At 41.9% G+C, this 21,973-nt stretch overlaps 2 protein-coding genes across 3 annotated transcripts; one reads left to right on the forward strand and one right to left on the reverse strand.

Moving 5' to 3' along the window:
* Positions 1-76: 76 nt before the first annotated feature.
* On the reverse strand, positions 77-10,750 carry slc25a1b (slc25a1 solute carrier family 25 member 1b). The gene is made up of 9 exons (XM_073478621.1): positions 10,321-10,750; positions 5,913-6,020; positions 5,484-5,583; positions 4,564-4,702; positions 4,178-4,262; positions 3,844-3,948; positions 3,644-3,759; positions 3,489-3,562; positions 77-2,334 (listed from the first exon to the last, which is right to left on the reverse strand). The coding sequence occupies exons 1-9, from the start codon at positions 10,439-10,441 to the stop codon at positions 2,220-2,222; spliced, it is 963 nt and encodes a 320-aa protein (XP_073334722.1). The 5' UTR covers positions 10,442-10,750; the 3' UTR covers positions 77-2,219.
* Positions 10,751-11,988: 1,238 nt separating this feature from the next.
* On the forward strand, positions 11,989-19,981 carry LOC141006420 (non-selective voltage-gated ion channel VDAC2). 2 transcript variants are annotated; one of them, XM_073478622.1, is made up of 9 exons: positions 11,989-12,202; positions 13,280-13,350; positions 14,098-14,147; positions 16,003-16,155; positions 16,250-16,302; positions 16,685-16,906; positions 17,405-17,555; positions 17,657-17,714; positions 18,615-19,981. In XM_073478622.1, the coding sequence occupies exons 2-9, from the start codon at positions 13,284-13,286 to the stop codon at positions 18,704-18,706; spliced, it is 846 nt and encodes a 281-aa protein (XP_073334723.1). In that variant the 5' UTR covers positions 11,989-12,202; positions 13,280-13,283; the 3' UTR covers positions 18,707-19,981. The 2 variants fall into 2 exon arrangements, with proteins under 2 accessions (XP_073334723.1, XP_073334724.1); XM_073478623.1 differs by lacking the exons at positions 11,989-12,202; positions 13,280-13,350; positions 14,098-14,147 and adding an exon at positions 14,156-14,468.
* The last annotated feature ends 1,992 nt before the right edge of the window (positions 19,982-21,973 follow it).

Consider the following 21,973-nt stretch of genomic DNA (forward strand, 5'->3'; position numbering starts at 1 on the left):
CGATCTTCATCTTCTAATTAAAAGTTAAAGTACACAAAAATGAAAGCAGGACGACAGAAATGAACACGACGATATCAACAGTCTGATCCAATGTTTATTTGCGAGCATACATATTAGAATTAAGTATACTGAAGGCACAATACTCGGTTTGAGCTACTGGTAAATTTCGTGTGTTAAAGGAACAGTTCGCCCAAAAATGACAATTCAGTCATTATCTACTCAACCACATGCCGATGGAGAGTCAGGTGAAGTTTCGTAGTCCACGAAACATTTCTGGAGCTTCACAACATTGCAGCATTTCTCCTGAACAACTGAACCAGATGGGGACTTGTTTTAAAACGTTGAAAAACAACCAAAAGAAGAAACAAAATGGCTCCATACGGCTCGTCTGGCGTGATCCACATCTCCTGAAGCCTCAAGATCCAGAATTGATTTGAGAGGACGTCGTTCGCACCCTTGACGCATGGTCTCCTGCACCAATTTAAGTAGCGGTGTGCGCTTTTAGCTTAGCAGCTAGTAAAGATTTCAGCTTAAAAAAAAATGGTGTAAATAACATCTTTTCAAATCAATTCAGGATCTTGGGGCTTCTGGAGACTTGGGTTACGCCAGACGAGCTGCATGGAGCCATTTTATGTTTTATTTCTGTTGTTTTTTCACACTTTGAAGTCACCAGCTACTTCAGCTGGAGCTCCAGAAATGTTTCGTGGACTACAAAACTTCACCTGGCTTTCCATCAGCACTGAGGTGAGGAGGAGATAATGACTGAATTTTAATTTCTGGTTGAACCGCTCCTTTAACATGAAAGCTCCAGAGATATTTAAATAGCTGCAACACACACGTATGCGAGATCAGGCCGAAGCTGAAAGTAAACATTTTGTTTAACAATTAATTGCATCGTATGTAAACATGCCAGACTCACAAGCTACCAACTCCAGTCTATAACATGGCATTACATATATGAGAAGCAGTTGGCACATTGGGTCAATCAGTCGGTGTAAAAAGTAAAAGGCAATTAATGTCACAGAGTTAAAAATTAAAAACAGAATCTGAAAAAAATCTGCAATAAAAGCTCTCCTAAACCACTCGTCCTCCGTGGAATGACATGGAAGGCACTGTTAATGGTATTTCTTGTCTATGCAATAAAGGCAGTTTGAAAATTAAAAGCAAAAAAGTTCATCGGAAAAAAAAAACGACGATATGAACATCTCAGGAATACCTTCGAAAGTGCCTGGAATTAAAAAGGTCTGGCAACACTGCGGCGTGTGCAACGGAGTATATAATTAAAACATCTGTAGTGACTAAGTACACACAACATTTAATCATTCTTAATCTCAAAAGATCTCAAAATGAATCATACATTACATAGGCACTTTTTTTTTATAGCATCCGTCTAAGTCAGTTAATGGATTTTAAAAACATCTCTGCAACTTCAGACCACCCCAACCCCACTGCTCTGTGGAAATATGCATGTCTAAATAAGTTGTTTACATATGCAACATAATAAAAAACTGCATCTGTATGGGTCCTACAATCTTGATTCATTTGACAATTCATGTGATTTAAGGCATTTAGTTGTTAGCGTACCTGCGGCCTCTGCAGCATGTGACATCTGGATATAAATTATTTCATCAAGTACTGAATGAAATAAGTTTTGAAAAGTGTTGTATATAAAAAAAAAAAGCCTAAATACTTGCATATAAAAGGGCTTTAAAATGTTTGATCTCTGATATAATCTCATTTCAAGTATAATTTCTCTTCCTACAGTGTCTAAATCACATTATGTTGGGTCGGGTTTTGGTTTCTCCTTGATCAAGCACATACAGCATTCATATAAGTGAACTCAAATCGCTGTAGGTGACTCACTTCTCTGTGCTGACTGGTAAATTCAATCTACATAATTGCCCCTGTTCCTTTTCCCTGAGCTCTTAAGGAACTTCCCCCGCGTCTGTAATTTAAGTAAAGAGAGCAAGTGTAAGCAGTGACTCTGCAATCTGGAGCTTTGTTTCATGCAGGCAATGCTTTCACTTGTATTAGCTGTTGTTGCAAATCAAATCAAGAACATACCCACGATCCCTTTCTGTCTTTTCTGAAAATCACTCAGAGGTAGATATTAGAACCTAGAAGCAGGATTTAAGGAGACTGGTTCGGGACTCGGCCTGGTTAATAATGTTAGTGGCCTGTCCAAACACTCCTGCTTGTGTAGCACCACGGTGTCCATTTCAATCCGTCTTCCAAACCACGTTCAGGATCTTCACAACTTCCTCATAGATGATGAAGACTATGGCCACGTCCATACACACCCGACCCAGCCGAGGAACAGTACCTTTGTAGAACCTGGATGGGATGAAGGGAGAGAGTGAATATGAAGCTTCAGGCACTTAAACATGCATCGGAAAGATTTCAAATAAATTATCCACATACAGAAGGTCATTCAAAAGTGCACAGAAACCCAGATGACCTTCTACATAAAACACCACAATACTGAAACCACTTTTAACAGCATTTTTATTATAAAAAAATCTGAAACGGTGGCAAAAACTCCTGGCAGACATAATCAGTCGCAGCAACAAAAACACGTATTACAGGTGATCGGCGTGGTGTTGAAAATAAATCTACGGACTGTATGATCAAGTGGAAGGAGAACATAAGTGGCCCCAGGATAGTGCCCTGACGTACTCCACCACAGTGAAACCCAGAGATCTGACACTAAACTAAACTGGCTGGGCACGTCTGCACCAAATGAATAACTCTCAATATGAAGATATATTTTAAATTATAAAAATAATGATGGAACAGATGTGCTCCTATTTTATTAGGAGGTAGAATCGGATCAATTCTGGTATCGATGAACGTTTAAAAAATCTGCTCATGATATATCAGTTGATGGTCGTTTATAATATGAACACATGACTTTTTTTGTAACCAACATATGAACTGATTGAGACATTTTATGGCTGAAATATTTCACTGGCATCGAAGAGAAGCTTTGTCTCCATTACCTCTGAAGCTCTTTAAATATCACGTTTTATCTTACATACGAAAACCGAAGTGTAAAAATGATAAACTGTGGTTTGATGGGGCGGTGTGAGTGTGACTTCCTGGCCTCAGTTTGTGGCCTAGCAACCTCACAACAACGACAAGACTCCAGGAAGTAAAAATGTCCGACGAAGAAATAGTCCAGCACATAACCCCCACTTTAAAATCACAAACTGTCTGTAGCTCTAGAGGTTTTGTACCTTTGGACATCTGACGACTGGCTAAAAAGCCTTCAGGTGTATTTTACCAGTTGGTCAAACTAGTCCTTTAATTCATACTTGAAGCTGCATTCTAGTCTCTGGTTACCTGCCACCATATTGGAGATAACATGCAGAAAATTCAAATTTTTGCAGATTTATCGATTTGTGAAGAGTGTGAGTCCATTTAAAAGATATGACATCATGAATACAGCAAATACAAAACATGCAAAGTCATAAATCATATCAACTTACGCCCTTGGTCCCTCGTGCTTCATGATCTTGACGGCGCAGTCCATTGTGCTTTTGTACTTGTGAGCTTCCAGACCCTGTTAAATAAAAAAACTGTTAGTTATGTGACTCAGGCTTGAATTATGAGACTAAAGAAGTCGACATGTTTTTCTACCGACCTGCATTCGGGTCTTGATGACGTCCAGGGGAGTGTTTCCGAACACGCTGGCAGCACCAGCGAAAGCTCCAAACATTCCAGTTATCAAAGGGTTGATGGCTTTGTCGGGGTCGTCACCTTGGTGTTTAACAAAAAAAGAAGGATTATTTGGCTGCTTTTTACTTGTGTGGTGATTATTTTATGATTTAATGATTCACACACCTTTGTACCAGTTCCTCAGTGAAGTCATGACATAGAAGCGGATGGCCTGGTTGGAGCCTTGCTTCAACACGGTGGCTGTTAGGCCTTGATACGTCCCCCTCAGTCCTGGAAACGCATCAGAATCATCAGTTAAATGCTTTCAGTTTAATATTAGAGTCACCAACGCTTGAATTAATGAACTTTTCAGGAGTAACGAGGCTGAGGAAGATTATTATCCTCCAAACTCAAACACATGAGAGCTGATAAACAACCTGAGGAGTAATTTCCTGTGCGGCAAAATCATCTAGTGGTGAAGTCTGAACAGTAGGTGGCAGTAAAACGCAGCCCTCCTTACCTTCAGTTCTAACAATCTCCCTCACCCCGTGGAAAAAGCCCTTGTACTTTGGGTTTGCTGATGTCTGATCGTGGATGAATTTGACCTGAAATGAAATCAAAACAATGATTAATAACTCTGACAAGCCCAAACAATGTGAGGCATGCAGGGTTTAATGCTACGAGTAAAGCTGCAAGCGCAAAACGGCATCCAAAATATTTTATTTGCATCAAGCTACAAACTTGTGAGGACTGAATGAGAGGAAGCTGTGAAGGCAACAAGTTGTCTGCAAGTTCTCTGAGTTTAACTCAATGTCCCATTTGATGACGGTTGTGATTATTCTGTTTAGTAAGCGGTGAAAGAAGTATTCAGATCCTTAACTTGTTTGTCAGATTATTTTCTTTTACCTTAACTGTCTCCATGGGACAGACTACGACCACAGCTTCTGCAACTCCGGCCCCGAGACCACAGAGGAATCCTCTCTTGCTGTCCAGTTTACCGGTTTCATCTCGCATCTTATTACTGAGGAACTCAAACACCCCGAATCTGCACGAGTGCACGGAGAAGAAAAAGAAAAAGGATTAATGATTTTCAACAGACAATAAACCAGCACCATTTTGTTACAGGGCGACCTTGTTGTCATGGCTTTCATTATGGTTAATCAACAACTGAGGCATCACGGAGCAGTTATAAAAAGTACAACTTTTGGGTTGCCAGGTTGTGAAAAATCCCTTTGAGTTTTTATTAAACTTTTAACAAATTATTAACGTTTACAGCTGTCGACTAGATGGCTGGTTAGGAAGGAAGTTAGAAACCTGTGAGCCTTAACTAAAGAACAACCAGCATTTTTACAAACCTGGCAACACAAGCATCGTTAGTTAGTTTAGGCTCTGGTTCTTATTTAGGCTTTTATTATCAATTAATGCTTTTTTTTCTGATTAATCTATTAAAGGGTAACTCCACCAATTTTCACACATTACAGTGTGTTTACAGGTCTCGGGGAGTTTCTCATATGTGAAAAAGTAGTTTAAAGCCTTTTGTGGCTCCAGAGGAAGCGGCGTGTTGTCTGATAAACTGCCTCCAGTGATGTCACTCAGTGGCTGAGTTGCATTGTGGGTAATGTAGGCTCCATGTTCCAAAAACGCAGAGTCACATCGCTGGAGGATATTTTCTCAGACTACATGCAAAAGGCTTTATACTACTTTTTTCACATATGCAGTAGAACTACCCAAGACCTGTAAACACACTTTAATGTGGAAAATTGGAAACAAGCTGTTGTACATTCATTAAGTGTGTGTTAGTGTGTGAAGATGGAGGGCTGTCGTACCTGACAGCTGCTTTAGGTATAGATCCATACAGCAGAGAGCTGAGCCCTCTGTAAAGACCCCTCACCCCATGACCGTTCACCGTCTGCTTCACACAGTCACCTGGAGGAGACGAGAGGGCGGCTTACTAAACAATCATCTGCTGGACTGGTATATCAAGAGAAAACTGCAGCGCTGCCAAGAAAAGCTCACAATGACGAGCTTCCACAGACAAACATGTTCTCTGCCAAAGTTCACAAGGTCTCAAAGATAACCGATAACAAAGACCAACTTACTACGCAAACACACATCTGTTCGCTCACACACGAACAACACTCACTCTGAACTCTTATACTGGATTTTAGAGGCGCACCCAATAAAGTGGCCACAGAGGATTTAGTTGTATTATCATCACTCATGAACACAGAGCGTAAACACGGACATGAACTCACCGATGCCTCTGTATTTGGGAGGATTCGCCTTCTCGTCTAACTGCAGCTGTGTTTTCACGTACTCTGTGGGGAAGGTGATGCAGATCTCGATGCCTCCTGCGATCCCGCCTGAAATAACATAGAAAACGTTCCAGTCAGCAAAGATGTTAAAGAGAAGAGCCAGAAAACATTTTGAAAGTGTTTCCCGTCAATGACACACGGGTGCATTTCGAGGGAAAATAACTTTCATATCTGTAAAACTGCATCAACACAGCAAACAAGTTGAACTACAACCAATTACTGATTGTTAAAATGTAGTTTTTCTTCATCTAATTTACATTACACATGCATGTGTCTGTTTCTATGAATACTTACTGTTCACTATCCACATTAATTCATCATTTATTAGTAAAGTTGTGCTCCTAAAGACTTTACACCCAAATAATTGCTTGGCGATGCCTCGGCCTGCTCAGTCGGCCTCCAGGATTCAAACATTTTTACATTTATTGTTTAATTTGTATCAGATTTTCTGTCAATGAAGTTTGTAAACTGTGATTTTGTTTTTCTGTTTCTGTACATGTGACGTCTGTTTCTGTGGCTCTTCCTGAGGTTTCTTCCATCTTTTTTTTCCTCAATATGACAAGTTTTTACAAGTACTATAAAGTAATATTAAAATCAGTAAAATAAAATAAATTAATTAGTTATTAAAAAACATATTTAATCTTTATTTTAACGGGAATATTCCCACTAAGATTCAAAAATCTCTTTAAGAGGGGAGGCCAAGAGAGCAGCATAAAAAGTTTCACATAAAAGAAGAAACTAACAACACGAAAGTCACATTAAAAACAACAAACGAGGAAGTGTCGAGGTAAAGAAAATATGTATAATTCCCTTTAAAAGTTGTAAGCAGGGTGCACGTTAGAGGTCAACACTGTTCACGACCGTTGCACACGTCTGTGAACGGCGTCTCATCTCCAGTACGAACCAGTTCCACCTTAAATCCCTGGTTGTCACACATCTGCCGTTCAACAGCGAACACGCAGCCGGCAGCCGATTGGCTCGGCCGCTCTCAGTGAGATTCAGCCTACAGTTACTCCCCCTGGCCTGACTCCAAGTCAAGGGGGTGTGTAGCCTTCAGAGCACATACTGTTCACCACATCGCCCCCCAGCTTCACACTGGCTGTCAGATAGTGGCCTGATACCTCTGATGACTGAGACGTTCACACCAAATACAGGAAAAGGAAACTTTCTCTAGATAAAGCGCACAGAGTGCACGAAGTTTGACGAGGTTGTACGGTCGTTAAGTTGCAAGCAATCGTTAAAAAACAACATATTTTTGGAGATGTGGCACCAAAATGAGCACTGAGGGAATGTGAACAGCGGATGTGGATGTGAATTCACCCTCGCTCGTATAAAAAAGGCTCCTTTGTTGATGCTTTAACATGCGTTCCTTCTCCCAAAAATGTCATGCAGACAAATCCAACCAACATGCAAGTCAGGCTGCTCGTGCACGTGAAATCACAAGATTACCGTTTTGTCAAATCACTATTTTGACTAAAACATCAAGTGTATTTTTGGTGAGCTGGTAATGACACACCCAGGCATTCCTCTGGTTAGAGACTGGCTCTACAGGCGGAGCAGAGCCTACAAATTAAAACCAACACAGTACACAACATCTCCTGTCAACAAGCCTCTGTGCAGTACCTGCATCGCGTCCACGTATACTCAAGCTGGAAGAAACATACACAACCAGTTTATCAAGTCTGACATGAATGGAAAAGCTGCACAGGTATTTTGAAGGTGAGCTGGAGTATATGCACAGTTGCAACACTTGGACGACGCTCCTCAGACAAAACTTCATTACAAAAGGCCGTTGATTAGGCTGTCTGGAGAAGCAGGGCTGTGATTGATGACGTTAATAATGGCTGCACTGTTAACGATAGTGACTCAGCTTTAATCTTTCATATTTACCTTTTTAACATTCAAGATAAAACACCTGATCACTCTGTAACACAGTATGTTTACAGTAATCACAGGATTGCGGTACACTGTGGTATGAAAATAGACTTTGGTCATACTGTGTACATTAACTTATCTACGAAGTGAATTCTACTGTATTAGTGCTCTTAAAAAATATATATATTTCGAGTTTATATCAAGTTTTATGTCGGTCAGGACTTAATATTTTGCAAGAAAAGTATAATAAATTACTTTTTCAACCAAAAAAATGAAGTTTTCATGCTGTTTTCCCTTCCTTACATAGGTTTGTGTGAACGTTGTAACATCAAGCTCCACATTTACTGTCAAAAGGACTTTTGATAGTTACTTTAGTTACATTTTAGTTCATATTTCCTTTTTGTGCCCAAAGTAAGACCAGGTGTCAGTTAGCTTAGCTTAGCTTAGCATGACTTTGGAGGTAAACAAGGGTAAACAGCTAGCCTGGCTCAACAACCACCTGTTAGCAGCTCTAATAGGAACATAATTAGCAACATAAACCTTATTTGTTTAAAATCTAAAGTGTGAAGATGTTTTGTGTTGGACTATTTTTTAGCTAGGTGCAGTGACCTCAGAACGGGCTACTTTCTAGAATGACCCGTGACTTCTCTGTTTACTTTAGCCCCGCGTTTAGTCCATTCTCAGTCCGAGCCCTGACCCGGCTCTGGAACTGGACCAGCGAGCCCTAGGCTACTTTTGAAAATGCTCGGATTGTGCCAGTGTGAAAGCCTTCTTGGCCCGGGTCGGGTCTAACTGCTCTCCTGGGGCTAAGAATGATCTCAGCTTTTAGGGACAATCCTTGCACATTTTAAAGTGGGCCCGACCCGACTTTAGCCTCGGGCTTACTGGCATTCCTGCAGAGCAGAGTTGGCCCCGAGTTTGTGGCATCATCCCCCCCAAAAAAATCACCTACACTTGATGCTAAAAGGTGTGAAACAGAGCTACAGTACACAGAGTAGTAACACAAGAGATATTTGGACCTGGTTTAAAGTCAAGGGTCAAACCTTTATGGTGCGTTCAAGCGCCGTCAGAACAACCACAAAAACGTGTTTGCGACTGGGAAAATTCACAACTGGGAAAGTCGGACAAAATGTTGGTACACGTGTCGCTTTGACGCTAAACATGGCGGACGACGGTTAACATTGGGTTGGTGCTAACGTGAATATTTGTGAAATGTATTTCGTGGCTAACAGGATCCGTTTTTTTTTGCTCTTCCTTGTTATTCAAATACTGGAAACTAGTTTGGACCGCTGAGGCAAAACTGAGGCACACGAACGCACCGAAGTGGGCCGACTTCTGAACGCGGGAAGCCGGACTATCTGAGCGGCACGTGAATGCAGCATTAGCCCTGTGCTAATGATAGGCCTGTCTTAGCCTGGGCCTGAGTGCAGTGTGTAAAACCCTGAATAAGAGAGCCACGCTAGCTGTTTCCCTTTGTTTTCAGTCTTTATGCTAAGCTAGGCTAACTGTTCTCTAACTTTGACAGGCAGATCTGATCTTTTTGTCCAGTTCCCTGCTGGAAAATGAATATTTCTCACAATGTTTTTTTGCATTTTTGTGCACCGAAGCAGAAATATTCACACGTGAGACCAAACTGCAGTCGGTTTACCGGCCGTATGAAATAGACGCCGTCTGTTTCTGCGGGGGATTAGCGGTTGTTGTATAAAAGCCTCGGCATGTGATCTAGTTATTCTCTTGTGACTTGCTGACAGACGCCTCGTCATCCTATTAGCTCGATTAAAGCGAGCCAGGATGGTTTGGACATCCGATTCTGGGCCCCAGAGTGTTTGTGGAGAAACATCTTTCCTCACTGGACTCGTGTCAGACGTGTTGAAACCCAGGTGAATGTGTGCAGAGGCTCGACAGAGCAATGTGCTTTGTCATCGTGGCTCACGCAACTCATGAACACGGGAGACCCAGAGGCCTCTGAGCACACAGTCTCTGTGAGGGCACCGGGTCAACAGACACTCAAACTGCTGACGGTCACGTACAGATAATCAAACCGACCACAGCTTCTGCTTCATGACGGGTGGCACCACGGTGTCAGCCCGTACTGTCCCAGCTGAGCTGAAGGTTGAGCGTCTGTCACTCATTGACTAATGAGGCCTCAGAGGAGGTTAAAGTTTAAAGGGCCAAACTCCAGCTCAGGGACCGGTTCCTGCTGGGTGTGAAGAAGAAGAAGAAGAAGAAGAAGAAGAAGAAGAAGAAGAAGAAGAAGAGCCGTGGTGCCTTCAGGGACAACCTGAGCACCATTCTCTGCACAAACACAGCATTTCTTCACATGTATCAGTGTCATTGTGTAGAAAAAACAACACACACACACAAAACAACAGTGCTGCTGCAGCCAAGGCCTCTGATAACATCTGCACACACACACACACACACAGCTCAGAGCCACACAAACAAGTTTCAGAGGACACAACTTCCTCCTCACCTGCCAGGATCGCCTTCCCGGGGTGCGTGAGTTTGGGTTTCCCCGCCGGAGCAGCTGCAGCGGCCGCAGCCAGGCACCGGGGTCTGCCGAACGGGCTCACGAAGCGAGGCGGTCCGGACATGACTGCGGTACCGAACTTTGCCGTCCTCTTCTTCTTCTTCTTGTTGTTGTTGTTGGTCTACGCGGATGTTGTGCTCGGCAAAAAAAAACCCAGTCAGCCGTCAAGCGCGGTCTCACGCAGTCCTGGTCCTCTCGATGCAGATGCAGACATGGACCATTGGACTTTTGGAGTTGATACTGTGTGTGTCTGTGTGTGTGTGTGTGTGTACTTTTCAGTGTGGAGTTCACACACACTCACACACACTCACTCACTCACACAACACACACACAACTCACACACACACAGAAGGCTTGATAGCGTCGAGTCAGTGCTCGGTGCAGCCGGGCGGGGCAGGCTCGGCACCGACACGCAGGGGCGCCATGTTGGGGACAAACACTTAAGGTGGACCGGAGAGATCCTCGTGGAGACCTCGGCCCACTTTAATGCAGCGGGTCGCCTGCAGGGGGCGCCATTTTCTCCCCGGTGACTCACTGCTGTTAATTTATTTTCTCTTTTTATTCAACAACTTCATACAAGTAACCAAACTTCAACACACTAAAAAAAAAATAGTTTAGAGAAATTTTGAAATAAATAGTCTAATTATTGTTTTTTCAGGTCTAAATTTTTAATGGAAGTCAAAGCTGTAACTTTAAAAGTGTGAGCTATTTTATGAATGTAATATTTTGCTAAAATAATAATTATTTCAGCCCCCCCCCAGATAAAACTTTCTGTATTGTAGGCAAACAAGTACAGTACTCGAGTATTTTATGCCACTTTATACTTCCACTGTATTTCAGAAAGAATAATTGTGCTCCACTAAATTTATTAATTAGCTATTATGACTACTAATAATGTGCAATAAACCATATTTCAACTGTAGCATTATTTATTACACTGTACATAAAGATATATTTCTAGTAGAATGTACATTTCTTATAAATAGTTCAAGAATATAGAATATATAAAGCACCAAAGGTAAAAGTATTCATCAGGCGGTTGGCCCATTTCAAAATAAAATCTATTATATTATTGAATTATGATTATTGTGGGTTTAATGTTAAAGCTGTTAAAGGTGGAGCACATTTTTTTTATGACTTTATAAACTGCCAGTCAGCCTGTGAATTTACCCCGAGGGGGATCAATAAAGTTTTGTGTTAATGTGTAATTAGGGTTCAGATTCAGGTTAATAATCCAGTAATATTAGAGTAGTACGGGCCAACAGCAATCACACTGTCTGTATAACAAATACTACTCTCATATTACTCTCATAATACTAATGTATTTTTACTTTGTCTGCAGAATTTTTACTTGAAATTCAAACAAAAGTGTAGTTATTGTGTTAAGAGATGAAACTAAATGTAAATATTGCACCAGTGATCCCAGTGCAAAGGTCAGTCTGAGGCCCTGCATGGTGGATTTATCTCCCCGGGCCTTGAGGTCAGAAGCCCCTGTGTTGGCTCCTATATTCAGAAACTATATATAAATTAAATAAAAATCATTTCTGGATCATTTATAAACGTTTGTTGGTCGTTTTTCTGTCTTCCATTAAACGTTTTCCCCACTCGTGTCAAACCCGGGTTGAGGATTAATCTCTTGCTCTTTTCTTGACTCTTCGTTCGCTCTTCGCACTGACACCGCGCATGCGCCATATGTCTCCTTCATTGTGCCCTGTTCCCCTTATAGCCGCTGCTAAGCTAAGCTAGCTGTCAATCCACTCAGCAGCATCACGCCAGGGACGCTCCGGGCTCTGCAGACTCCCCTTTCCAAACACCTTTTGCACCGGTAAGGACACCGAACTGGACTTAATTAACATCACACACAGCATAGTTGATAATTATCATTTATAATTCACGTCATTAATTGCTACATAAACGGTGCGTTTCTGTCCCAAGGTTAGCCACATAGCACGCTGGGCGATTTAGCTAGTCTGTTATGTAATGATGTTTAGCCTTGTAGTGCACAGTTTAATCCGTGTGTGATAGTACGGAGATTTAAAAAACGGTACCGTTAGCTACGCAGTTAGCCACCTTGTCAGCTGGGGTTTGAGACTAGCAGGCTGATAAGGTGTGCGTGCGTGTGCGTGATTTGCGGGACACAGACAGACTACAATGAACATTAACCAGCCAGCCATTCAAACGCATCTGTCGTATCCCTGTTCTTGCTAGTTAGCTAGCTTGTTACTGCAGCTTCACACACTAGCTAGCTAGCTGTCACCCCCCCCCCCCCCCCCCCCCCATCACCGGCCCATCTGCTGTCCTTTGTCCCGCACAACAGATGAAGCAAGTAGCTTTAGCATTGTTCACCTGGGGATGCATCTTCTGCAGCTGTTCAGTCATAATGTGCATTTGTCTCAGCATCATCATCATCATCAGGATGAAGGCCTCTTTTTACAACCTTGAGATGATGAGGAGGCTGAGAGCCTTTTGTTCTGATGCTAGCTCAGCTGTTTCATGTATTTATGTGTATATCAGTGCTCATTTAATGGTTTTAAATGTATATTTCGTGGTGCACTTCCTGCCCAGCCCTTCTGGCTCTCTTGGCTCAGCCGGATGCAGAGCCCATGTGTTGTTAGCATCCCAGCCTCCTCTGAAGGAACAGCATGTTCCCTTCTGCTGCAGCTCACTGGGACACATGCTTGTTTAATTGAATGACTATTACTCCATTGTTTGGGTATATGACGACCCCCCACTGACTTCTGCTGCACCCTGCCTTCATCCAGGATAAGCTTTGCTCGTGGTGCAACATCATGGAGGACTCAGATGTGACTTGCAGCCCTGATTAACTGTGTAGAGAGTGTGTGTGCAGACTGACTTGTGAAATACGTGGCACTGATCACATTCATGACTTTATCTCCTCCAGCACAATGGCTGTCCCTCCTTCATACTCAGACCTGGGCAAGGCTGCCAAGGATATATTCAGCAAGGGCTATGGTGAGTACTGTTTTAGCCCAAAGAGTAAATTATTAACTGGTAGGAAATTCCTGAAACACAGAGTCTGTTCAGATCTGGTGTTTCATTGAGTCTAGATGTTATACTCCTCTTCAAGTGTGCAGATGATATAACAGATCGATGAAAACGTTTAATGTTGGTGGCAGTGGGCCAATCTGCTGCCAAGCAAACAGCAAACACACAATCAAGGTTATATTTAAGTATGTAGCCAACAATTTTCATAGTTGATTTATCGATTAAAGTATTTTTTCAAGCAAAAATATCAAACATTTGCAGGTTGCTGCTTCGTAAATGTGAGGATTTACTGCATTTTATTTACTGATGTTATGTCATGGTCACGTTTTAGCTGACAAAAGATTAAACTGTATTTTGAGCCAAACATGAAGTGAGCATATTGTTGCAGACACCGTGAATTAAAGGAATAGTTAGACATTTCTTTTGCAAATGCACTTATTCGCTTTCTTAATTAGCGTTAGATGAGACAATCAATACCACTCCTCTATCTGTCTGCTACATGTGAAGCAGCAGCCAGGAGATGGTTACCTGAGCAAAGCAGAAAAGACAGCAGAGAGGCAGAAACGGCGAGCCTGGTACTGTCAGAAGATCAGACATTAACATGTCCCAAAACGTCAAAACTACTCCTTTTAAACCTTCTTGTATTTGATCTATTTGCTTGATCTTCCACTTGATTACTTCTGACACACATCTCTGTCTTTTTAAACCCACCAGGCTTTGGAGTTGTGAAGCTGGACCTCAAGACCAAATCACAAAGTGGAGTGGTGAGGACACTTTTCCTGTTTCCTTTTTATAACCTGTTGTCATTTTCTGCTCAGTCCATCTCCCCCCTCCTCCCCCTGTAAGCCTCCTCTCATCACAGCTTTTAACTGACCTGTAACCTGGAGCTCGAAGGTTTTACCAGGTCTGACGAGCGGTGCTGATGCAGACCTGCTTGGCTGAACATGAGCTCCGCCGTAGAGAAACACGACGAGCCTGTATTTATTTTGTGGCCTTTGTGTCTCTCTGCCTGCCTTTTCCTAACCGCTGCTCTGTCTCCATGCTGCTGCCGTCTGTACCGGACCGCTCGCGCTCTAATGTAGATGGTAAGATCGGAGTCAGCGCTGACAGCTGTTCATTCATAAAATAACCACCAGCACCATCACGTTGTTCACTCACTCATTGGTTTTCTCTGCTCATATCACGGTCCAGATGTTTTTCTTTTTGTCTTTGTGCTAATCATTCACGCAGCATGAATATTAATGTTTTTAACAAGTATTTGCTGTCTGTTCTGTCACATCACTCTCAACTCTCAACTCTGTCTTATGATTTTCACATTTTGGTGGAGAATGTCTTTGAGTCTAATGTGTTTGTCAGTTATTTTTAGTTTCAAGCAACATTTTCATTTTCAATTAATCAGTTAAAGTTGGATTCGCTGTAGATTTACTGACCTGCAGGTTTGACTTAAGGGCTGCAACTAACAATTACTTTTTACTGTCTTTATCTGTTGATTATTTTCTCACTTCATTAGTTGTTTGGTCTGAAAAATGTCAGAAAATAGTGAAAAAGTGTCCATCAGAGTCTTGTTTTCTCCACAACTCAAAGATATTCAGTTTACTGTCACAGAGGAGGAAAGAAACTAGAAAATATTCACATTTAAGGAGCTGAAATCAGAGAATTTAGACTTTTGTTCTTTTATTCAAACCAAGTAATCGATTATCAAAATAGCTGGCGATTAATTGAATAGCTGACAACTAATCAATCGTTGCAGCTCTACGTCTGCGCTCCTCTCAGGTTTCCTATGTGATAACTGTTGTTTGTTTGTTTGTTTTATGGGGGGTTTTTACACGTGAAAACATAAATCTGTTCTGTATATTTTCACTGTAAATCCGTCGTGATGTGACCCTGAGGTGAGGAAGCCTAAACACAGATTAGTCCAGATGTTACTTCCTGTGTTGAAGACATCCGTCATCACTTATTAATCTGAGCGTTGACTCATCTTGCTCTGCTCCCTACTCAGCATGAAGGTTTGAGTGGTCAACCCACTGATATCAGACGTGAAGAGCAGGAGATCGCTCTGGTTATTTATTTATTTATTTCTGTATGAATACATGATTTATGTGGAGGACTGTCCTGGTTAGGATTTTCAGAAGTTTTTAGCCTTTTTCAGTACTTGTTCAGCCCCAGATCTGATGTTGGGATTATATTTTAATTAACACAATTAAAAGAAAAGGGACTTTTTTGCTTCTTAATGTTTTTTAATTAAGCACTTTGTCACGCTGACATTAAAATATTAATTCGGATCACATTATCAGTATTCATTAAACTTATCAGTGTGTACTTCTGTCCACTTTCTGTCCTTCACGTGTTCTGGTGTTTTGCATGGATTTATGTTCGGGGCTGTGTGTCGTCTCACAGTTGTCTCGTCCAACATGTGAAGTGTTTCCACGTCTCTGATATTTTATTTTGGCACAGTTAAGTTTGGTCTCTCTGTGATTGTAACTTTAAGTTGTCACTTGTTCTTGTGAATGCTTTTGATATTTCTGTGATAATCTACACATAGATTCATTATATCACCGTTTATTATTTGTAATGTGTGATTGCTCCACTGATGATTTGTCCTCCTGGTCCTCCCTCCAGGAGTTCAACACATCTGGCTCCAGTAACACAGACACAGGGAAGGCCTCAGGGAGCCTGGAGACCAAATACAAGATGAAGGAGCTGGGCCTGAGCTTCAACCAGAAGTGGAACACAGACAACACGCTGGCGACTGAAGTCACCGTGGAGGACCAGGTACGTGTGGGAACGTCGCCTGTTCACACTTGGGGTTTTGCAACCGATAAAAGTACATTGTTAAAGTCTTACACAAGTTTTCTTTTCCCTCCAGCTGACTCAAGGACTGAAGGTTGCCTTGGATACGTCTTTTGTACCAAACACGGGGTGAGACCACCTTTTTTATTTGTCTGAATCTGTGATAAAATGGGATTACATCAAACATCAGGGTCACATGGAAGTAAGGAGAACAGTAAAGTCAGAGCTCTAGTTTGTCTGTTCTCTTTAGAGCTGCAACCAACAATTATTTAATCTAATTTTCACGAGTAATCGTCTATAAAATGTCAAAAGAAATGCTCATTACAATTTTCCAGAGTCTGACTCATTCTGATTGACCTTTTTTCCAGCCAGCAAAAGAGGAAGAACATATATCAGCCTGTGACGACTTGTTAGGAGACATCACCATTAGAAAAGAGAAACATGACAATCACCAGACGTATTCTTCAGTGTTGGAGTAAACAAACATTTAACCGTAAAAACATTTTTTCAGTAAGAAGAGCGGCAAGCTGAAGACGGGCTACAAGCGCGACTTTGTGAACCTGGGCTGCGACGTCGACTTCGAGGGTCCCATCATCCACGCTGCTGCCGTGCTGGGCTACGAGGGCTGGCTGGCCGGATACCAGATGGCCTTCGACACGGCCAAGTCCAAACTGGCCCAGAACAACTTCGCCCTCGGATACAGGGCCGGAGACTTCCAGCTGCACACCAACGTGTGAGTACTCCACGGACTTTACGCTGATGATGTCATCAGGGATGGATCATCATTTTTGGACTAGAGATCGGAGAACACAAATATTTAACAGAACGCATCCAAAACAAACAATTTGAAAGGCTTATTTGAAAGAAAGAGTCTCAATGAAAAGAAGTTATCAAGTTGCATTATGGATTGCATCATTAACTTTATTGTAATTAAAGGAACAGTTCCCCCAATGTTCATGATCAGCTTTCCTTTGTCTATCAGTAGTTAGTATTTGACACCACCGTGTGACTCTAATCGATTATTTATCCTCCTAGGTCTCCAGTATTTAGAAAGGACACTGTGACCTAATTTTCTGAGTTTTATTTATTTATTTTTTCTACTTTCATGGCTTTAACTGAAATGTTGAACCCATGATGATTCAGAGAAGTAAAATGTCTGCAGGATTTGGTTCTTCATCGGTGGAGGACTGTCACTGTGTACATGAACGTCTCTGAATCTCATCTTTCTCAGTAACGACGGCACCGAGTTCGGCGGCTCCATCTACCAGAAGGTGAACGACGAGCTGGAGACAGCGGTCACTCTGGCCTGGACCGCCGGCAGTAACAACACTCGCTTCGGCATCGCTGCCAAATACAAGCTGGACAAAGACGCCTCTCTGTCTGTAAGTGCTCCTTTTAATTTAATCTTAATGAATCGTTGTTGAGGCAAATTCTCCTAAAACAACTCTGATGTTTTGTTTCATGTCTTGTTTTTTCATCACAGGCCAAAGTGAACAATGCCAGTCTGATTGGAGTCGGCTACACCCAGAGTCTTCGGCCAGGTAGGCAGACAGTGGCGCTGTCATCCACCCAAGTGTTTGCTCCTCCAGTAAAGTACCTCATCTCACCACGAGGACTTCTGAGCTAAGAGTTTTCTTTGACGACGCTGAGAGCAACCTTTAGGAAACTGATTGTCGTCCCTCTCTGCTATGAATGACATCACGTCTTACAGACAGATTCACTCACTAGTTCTGCAGTGATTGATTGACAGGTGATCGGTGTCTATGCTAACGAAAGTAAATGTTTGTCTCTAGGCGGTCGCGTGCTGCCACAGATGCTCACTCCTGATTAGAGGCAATTAAAAAAGGACTCTGGCACTCGAAGCAAAAACAAACGGCCCTTAAATGTTAGCTAAAAAAAGCCTGCCAGACCGTAACACCAGCTATGAATGCATAATGTCTCAGTGTGATTTATGAGACTTTAAACGGGTATAACCAGCTGCTGCAGGCGGCTGTAAACTATAGTTTTATTGTTTGGAAGTCCTGAAAGAAATGCAATATGTCAATAAATTGTCGGCCATGTCGTCCCTACTGGTTTCCCTTCATACTTTACATATTTTGCCTGGTATGACTGTCCAACAGCTATAAAAAGGTGAGGGTATGAGGGTTTTATCTTTTAAATCAGTGCATTATATACAGCAGATGGCAGCCAGCATGCTTGGAGAAGCAGCAGGATTACTTCTGTGGACGGTGGCAGCAGCTAAAAATGTCAATATCTTTTTAAGTGTGCGCTATATTTAGCACATTTTCACAGTTTTACCTTGCTGTCAGACAGCATCTTCTGACGGGAAACTGAAGCCACTAGACTCCTTTGACAAAAACCTCGCTGAACTAAGAGGTTGCTGGTAAAAGGTCTGACATTTACCTCGAGCTGTGCACAAACCCTGTTTTGTGTCCCCGCAGGCGTGAAGGTCACCCTCTCGGCCCTGATCGACGGGAAGAACTTCAACGCCGGCGGACACAAAGTGGGCATGGGCTTCGAGCTGGAGGCATAGAGCGGAGACCTGAGACCCACCAACAAAGAAAAAAAAGCCCTCGAACCACATGACCACACACACTCCTCTGCCCTGCCCTCCCCTCACACAGTCCACCACCATCATGTAGCGTCTCTCTGGACTCCCCCCCCTCACACGTCCCTTCCCCCGGTCACACGTCTCATGAGCATTTCTGACAGTAATAGTCGAGTCTCGGCATCGTGCTTAAACGCCCCTGAGAGGAGCTGTGAGGTTGGGTGTTGATCCTGAAACTGGAGGCGCGTAGTTGTGGATTGTTACAGTTTTTCATGGTTACTGAAGTGACACTTATTTATTTCCCTGTAGCTCATGGATGAAGTAGTCGTCGGTGTACATGTGTAGCTTCTGTATTCGGCTTTTCCTGCCTTCCTAAAAGCATGTAAGAATGAAGACGTGGATGCAGAGCTGAAGGCTTATTTGCTTGGTTAAAAGCGGTGCTGAGTGTCTGTTTTATCTCTTTGTTTTGTATCGGTTTGAAGACTTTTGGCTGTGTTGTTGCAATCTGTGGACCATTTAATCCATATACATGTTTTCTTACAACACACTTCATGAACATATGACTGATTAAAGGTGGTTTAAGTTAAGCGGTAAAGACTCCTGCACTAACTGACTGAATGAAGGATGTTTAAAGATTTTAGCTTTACAGGAGCAGTGAAAGTCTTTTCAGCGCAGATGCTCTTAAATCTTCGAACGCTTTGTGACTTCTCGTTTTGATAGGTGAAATCAATATAGTGGAATCTTCTGGTAGCTTGCGTAGTTAGTTTGCATTTCTACAATATTGTTTTCATCTATCCGTCTCAGCTCAGCGGTCACAAACAAAGTGAGAATATTTTGCATCTGCTCGTACGTCTCGTAGGTATCTCTGCTGTTCAGTGACGCCAGGCGTCTTAACTTGATGGCCAGCTGTTTCCTCATGTTGCTCGGGGACTGCACTCATTGCTGTCAGCGCTCTCTTCTCGAGAAAAAAAAAAACACTCCACTCCTCAGATCTGTACATAAAATACAGCTGATTGTCCTCTGAGTGACTCCGGTAAAAATACTTACTAGGATTATGTAAGAGGTCGTTGTGTCCCACATGACTATCCTGTTTCCTTGTTGTTTTTTTTGGCAATCATGCATCAAAATGTGTATTTTTTTTCCATCTTATTTTGTCGTCATGATTATAAGGCTCATTTTTCTTTGTCATTTAGACACAGTACCTCATTTTTCCAATGTCAATTAAGGGAATTCTAATAATAAAAAAAACAACTAAAAAAGATTGTCTGAAAGTGGTTCGTGATTCTCTTCTCATCAGTATACGGTGTAAAAACTGAGCGTAAAGATAGAAATGGGGTTTGAGGGCCGCAACTAACGATTGTTTTTATTATCGATTTAATCAGTCGATCAATTTTACAATTAATGGATTAGTTGTTTGGTATTTAAAATGTCAGAAAATAATCACATTGAAGAAGCTGGAATCAGAATTTTGACATTTTCTTATCTTACTATCAAAATAGTTGCCAATTATTTAAATGGTTGTCAATTAATTGGCTAATTGTTGCAGCTCTAATTGATATCAGCTTAAAGGTAAAGTTCACCCAAATAGTCCAATATGAGCAGATTTATTGTGATTTTCATCTTTTTTACGAGCTTTTCTGAGCCCAGGTGGCGGCCATGTTGGTGTTGAGTGACGCGTGTTGAGGATGTAGCTCACTGAGCGTTTTAACACAAAACTACATGATATTTTGCTTTAATTACGACAAACTGACACTTTATTGACTTAGAAACTGATATTTTAAATGGACAAACATCGTGTGTGTGCTTCATGACACAACTCAGGATCAAAGGCTCCCTGAGGGAAACCGGAAGGGGCGTGGCCACTCACCTGCGTCTCCAGCAGCAACAGATTAATAAACGGCAGTAAGGACCCTAAATAGTCGAAGTTGGATTAAATAAATTAGCCACTAGCTCGAGGTTAAACGTATAAACTATCAGTAAAACGGTGGAAGGAAATAAAACTCGCCTGAGACAACAGACAGAAAAACATACAGAAACATGGCGCCCCTAAAACCTGCTCGTACATTTTCCCCCCCGGCAGCACAACCGTGTCGTTAGCCGGCGGCTAAAAACAGCAAATAAACACAAACACGCTCACTTCGTCTTATAAAAGACACCAAACAACGCGAACACGACCCCGCTGCGAACACTTACCGGCAGCAGCTGAAGTGAAACTGTCATGTGTTCATATCCGCCATGATTAATGGCTGCGTCTCCGTACCGGATGTGACGTGAACTGACGGCTACCAGGTGATTTTATTTCGAGTTAAATTACTTAAATTGTTATTTTGCTCTTCTTGATAATGACCATGGGCAGACCTTCTAAAATAAAAAATAAATGAAAAAACAACACAATAAAATAAAATAAAATAAAATCGCCCTTTGGGCATCAGAGTGGCGTAGCGATGACGTCTTTTTGTACGTTAAACCGGAAGTTAGCATCAGGGCGATGCTAACTTCCGGATCCCTCCGCAAAAAGAGCCTGTGGGATTTTGAATCGGATTTCGTATTATTGCTGAAAATAATCTCTGTATCAAACACAAGTGTATGATACTTACACACTTTGTTCATCAAGATAATCTCCACAGATGAACACAACTTTTGTGATTTTTGAAGCGTTAATTAAATCTCTAGAAGCAAAAAGCTAATGTTAGGCTATAAACAGACAACATCACCACCACTAAGCGTCTTACTGCACAGTTACTATGCAGGTTTTCTATAAACTGATCAATGTACAAGTTGTAAAGTCAGAGTTAGAATAGTTTGTAACTAAAGTGGGCCTGTGAAGACGGACTAATGAGTAGTTGAGTCTCCGTGTTTGCAGTGAGGACGTTTAATGTCCCCGACAACCTCTGTAGTCTCATTTAACACTTGTTAGCAACCGCTGTTTTTAACACACATAAGAGCTTCATGACTGAATTGTGGGACATTTATGTCTTAGAACAAAACGTGTAAATATCTTCAGCCTGTGGTAACAACACACCTTATTTCACTTATTTCAATGAAAACCCAATCAAAATACCCGTTGACTTTAAGATGAGGAAACTGGAATAAGTGCATAAATGCTAACTGATTTCAGTGTTTTAGGACTCATTACAATACGCATATTTCCCCAAAATGTCGAATTATTTACTCAAAACTTTTCTCTTTTTTTGTCAATCAAAAAAGTGCTACGTCATGTTTTGCAAGCTGCTTCCAAGAAAAGTCCCACAG

This window comes from Pagrus major, chromosome 12 (assembly GCF_040436345.1).
Source record: "Pagrus major chromosome 12, Pma_NU_1.0".
NCBI lineage: Eukaryota > Metazoa > Chordata > Actinopteri > Spariformes > Sparidae > Pagrus > Pagrus major.

Bases quoted from the DNA above. Each gene is read 5' to 3' on its own strand.
- slc25a1b (XM_073478621.1), bottom strand. From the start codon at position 10,441: ATGTCCGGACCGCCTCGCTTCGTGAGCCCGTTCGGCAGACCCCGGTGC. The intron at 5,584-5,912 runs GTGAGTTCATGT...CGTCTCCTCCAG, and splicing joins TCCCAAATACAGAGGCATCG to GTGACTGTGTGAAGCAGACG. The intron at 3,949-4,177 runs GTAAGGAGGGCT...ATGCGTTTCCAG, and splicing joins GGAGATTGTTAGAACTGAAG to GACTGAGGGGGACGTATCAA.
- LOC141006420 (XM_073478622.1), top strand. From the start codon at position 13,284: ATGGCTGTCCCTCCTTCATACTCAGACCTGGGCAAGGCTGCCAAGGAT. The intron at 17,556-17,656 runs GTAAGTGCTCCT...TTTTCATCACAG, and splicing joins ACAAAGACGCCTCTCTGTCT to GCCAAAGTGAACAATGCCAG. The intron at 17,715-18,614 runs GTAGGCAGACAG...GTGTCCCCGCAG, and splicing joins CACCCAGAGTCTTCGGCCAG to GCGTGAAGGTCACCCTCTCG.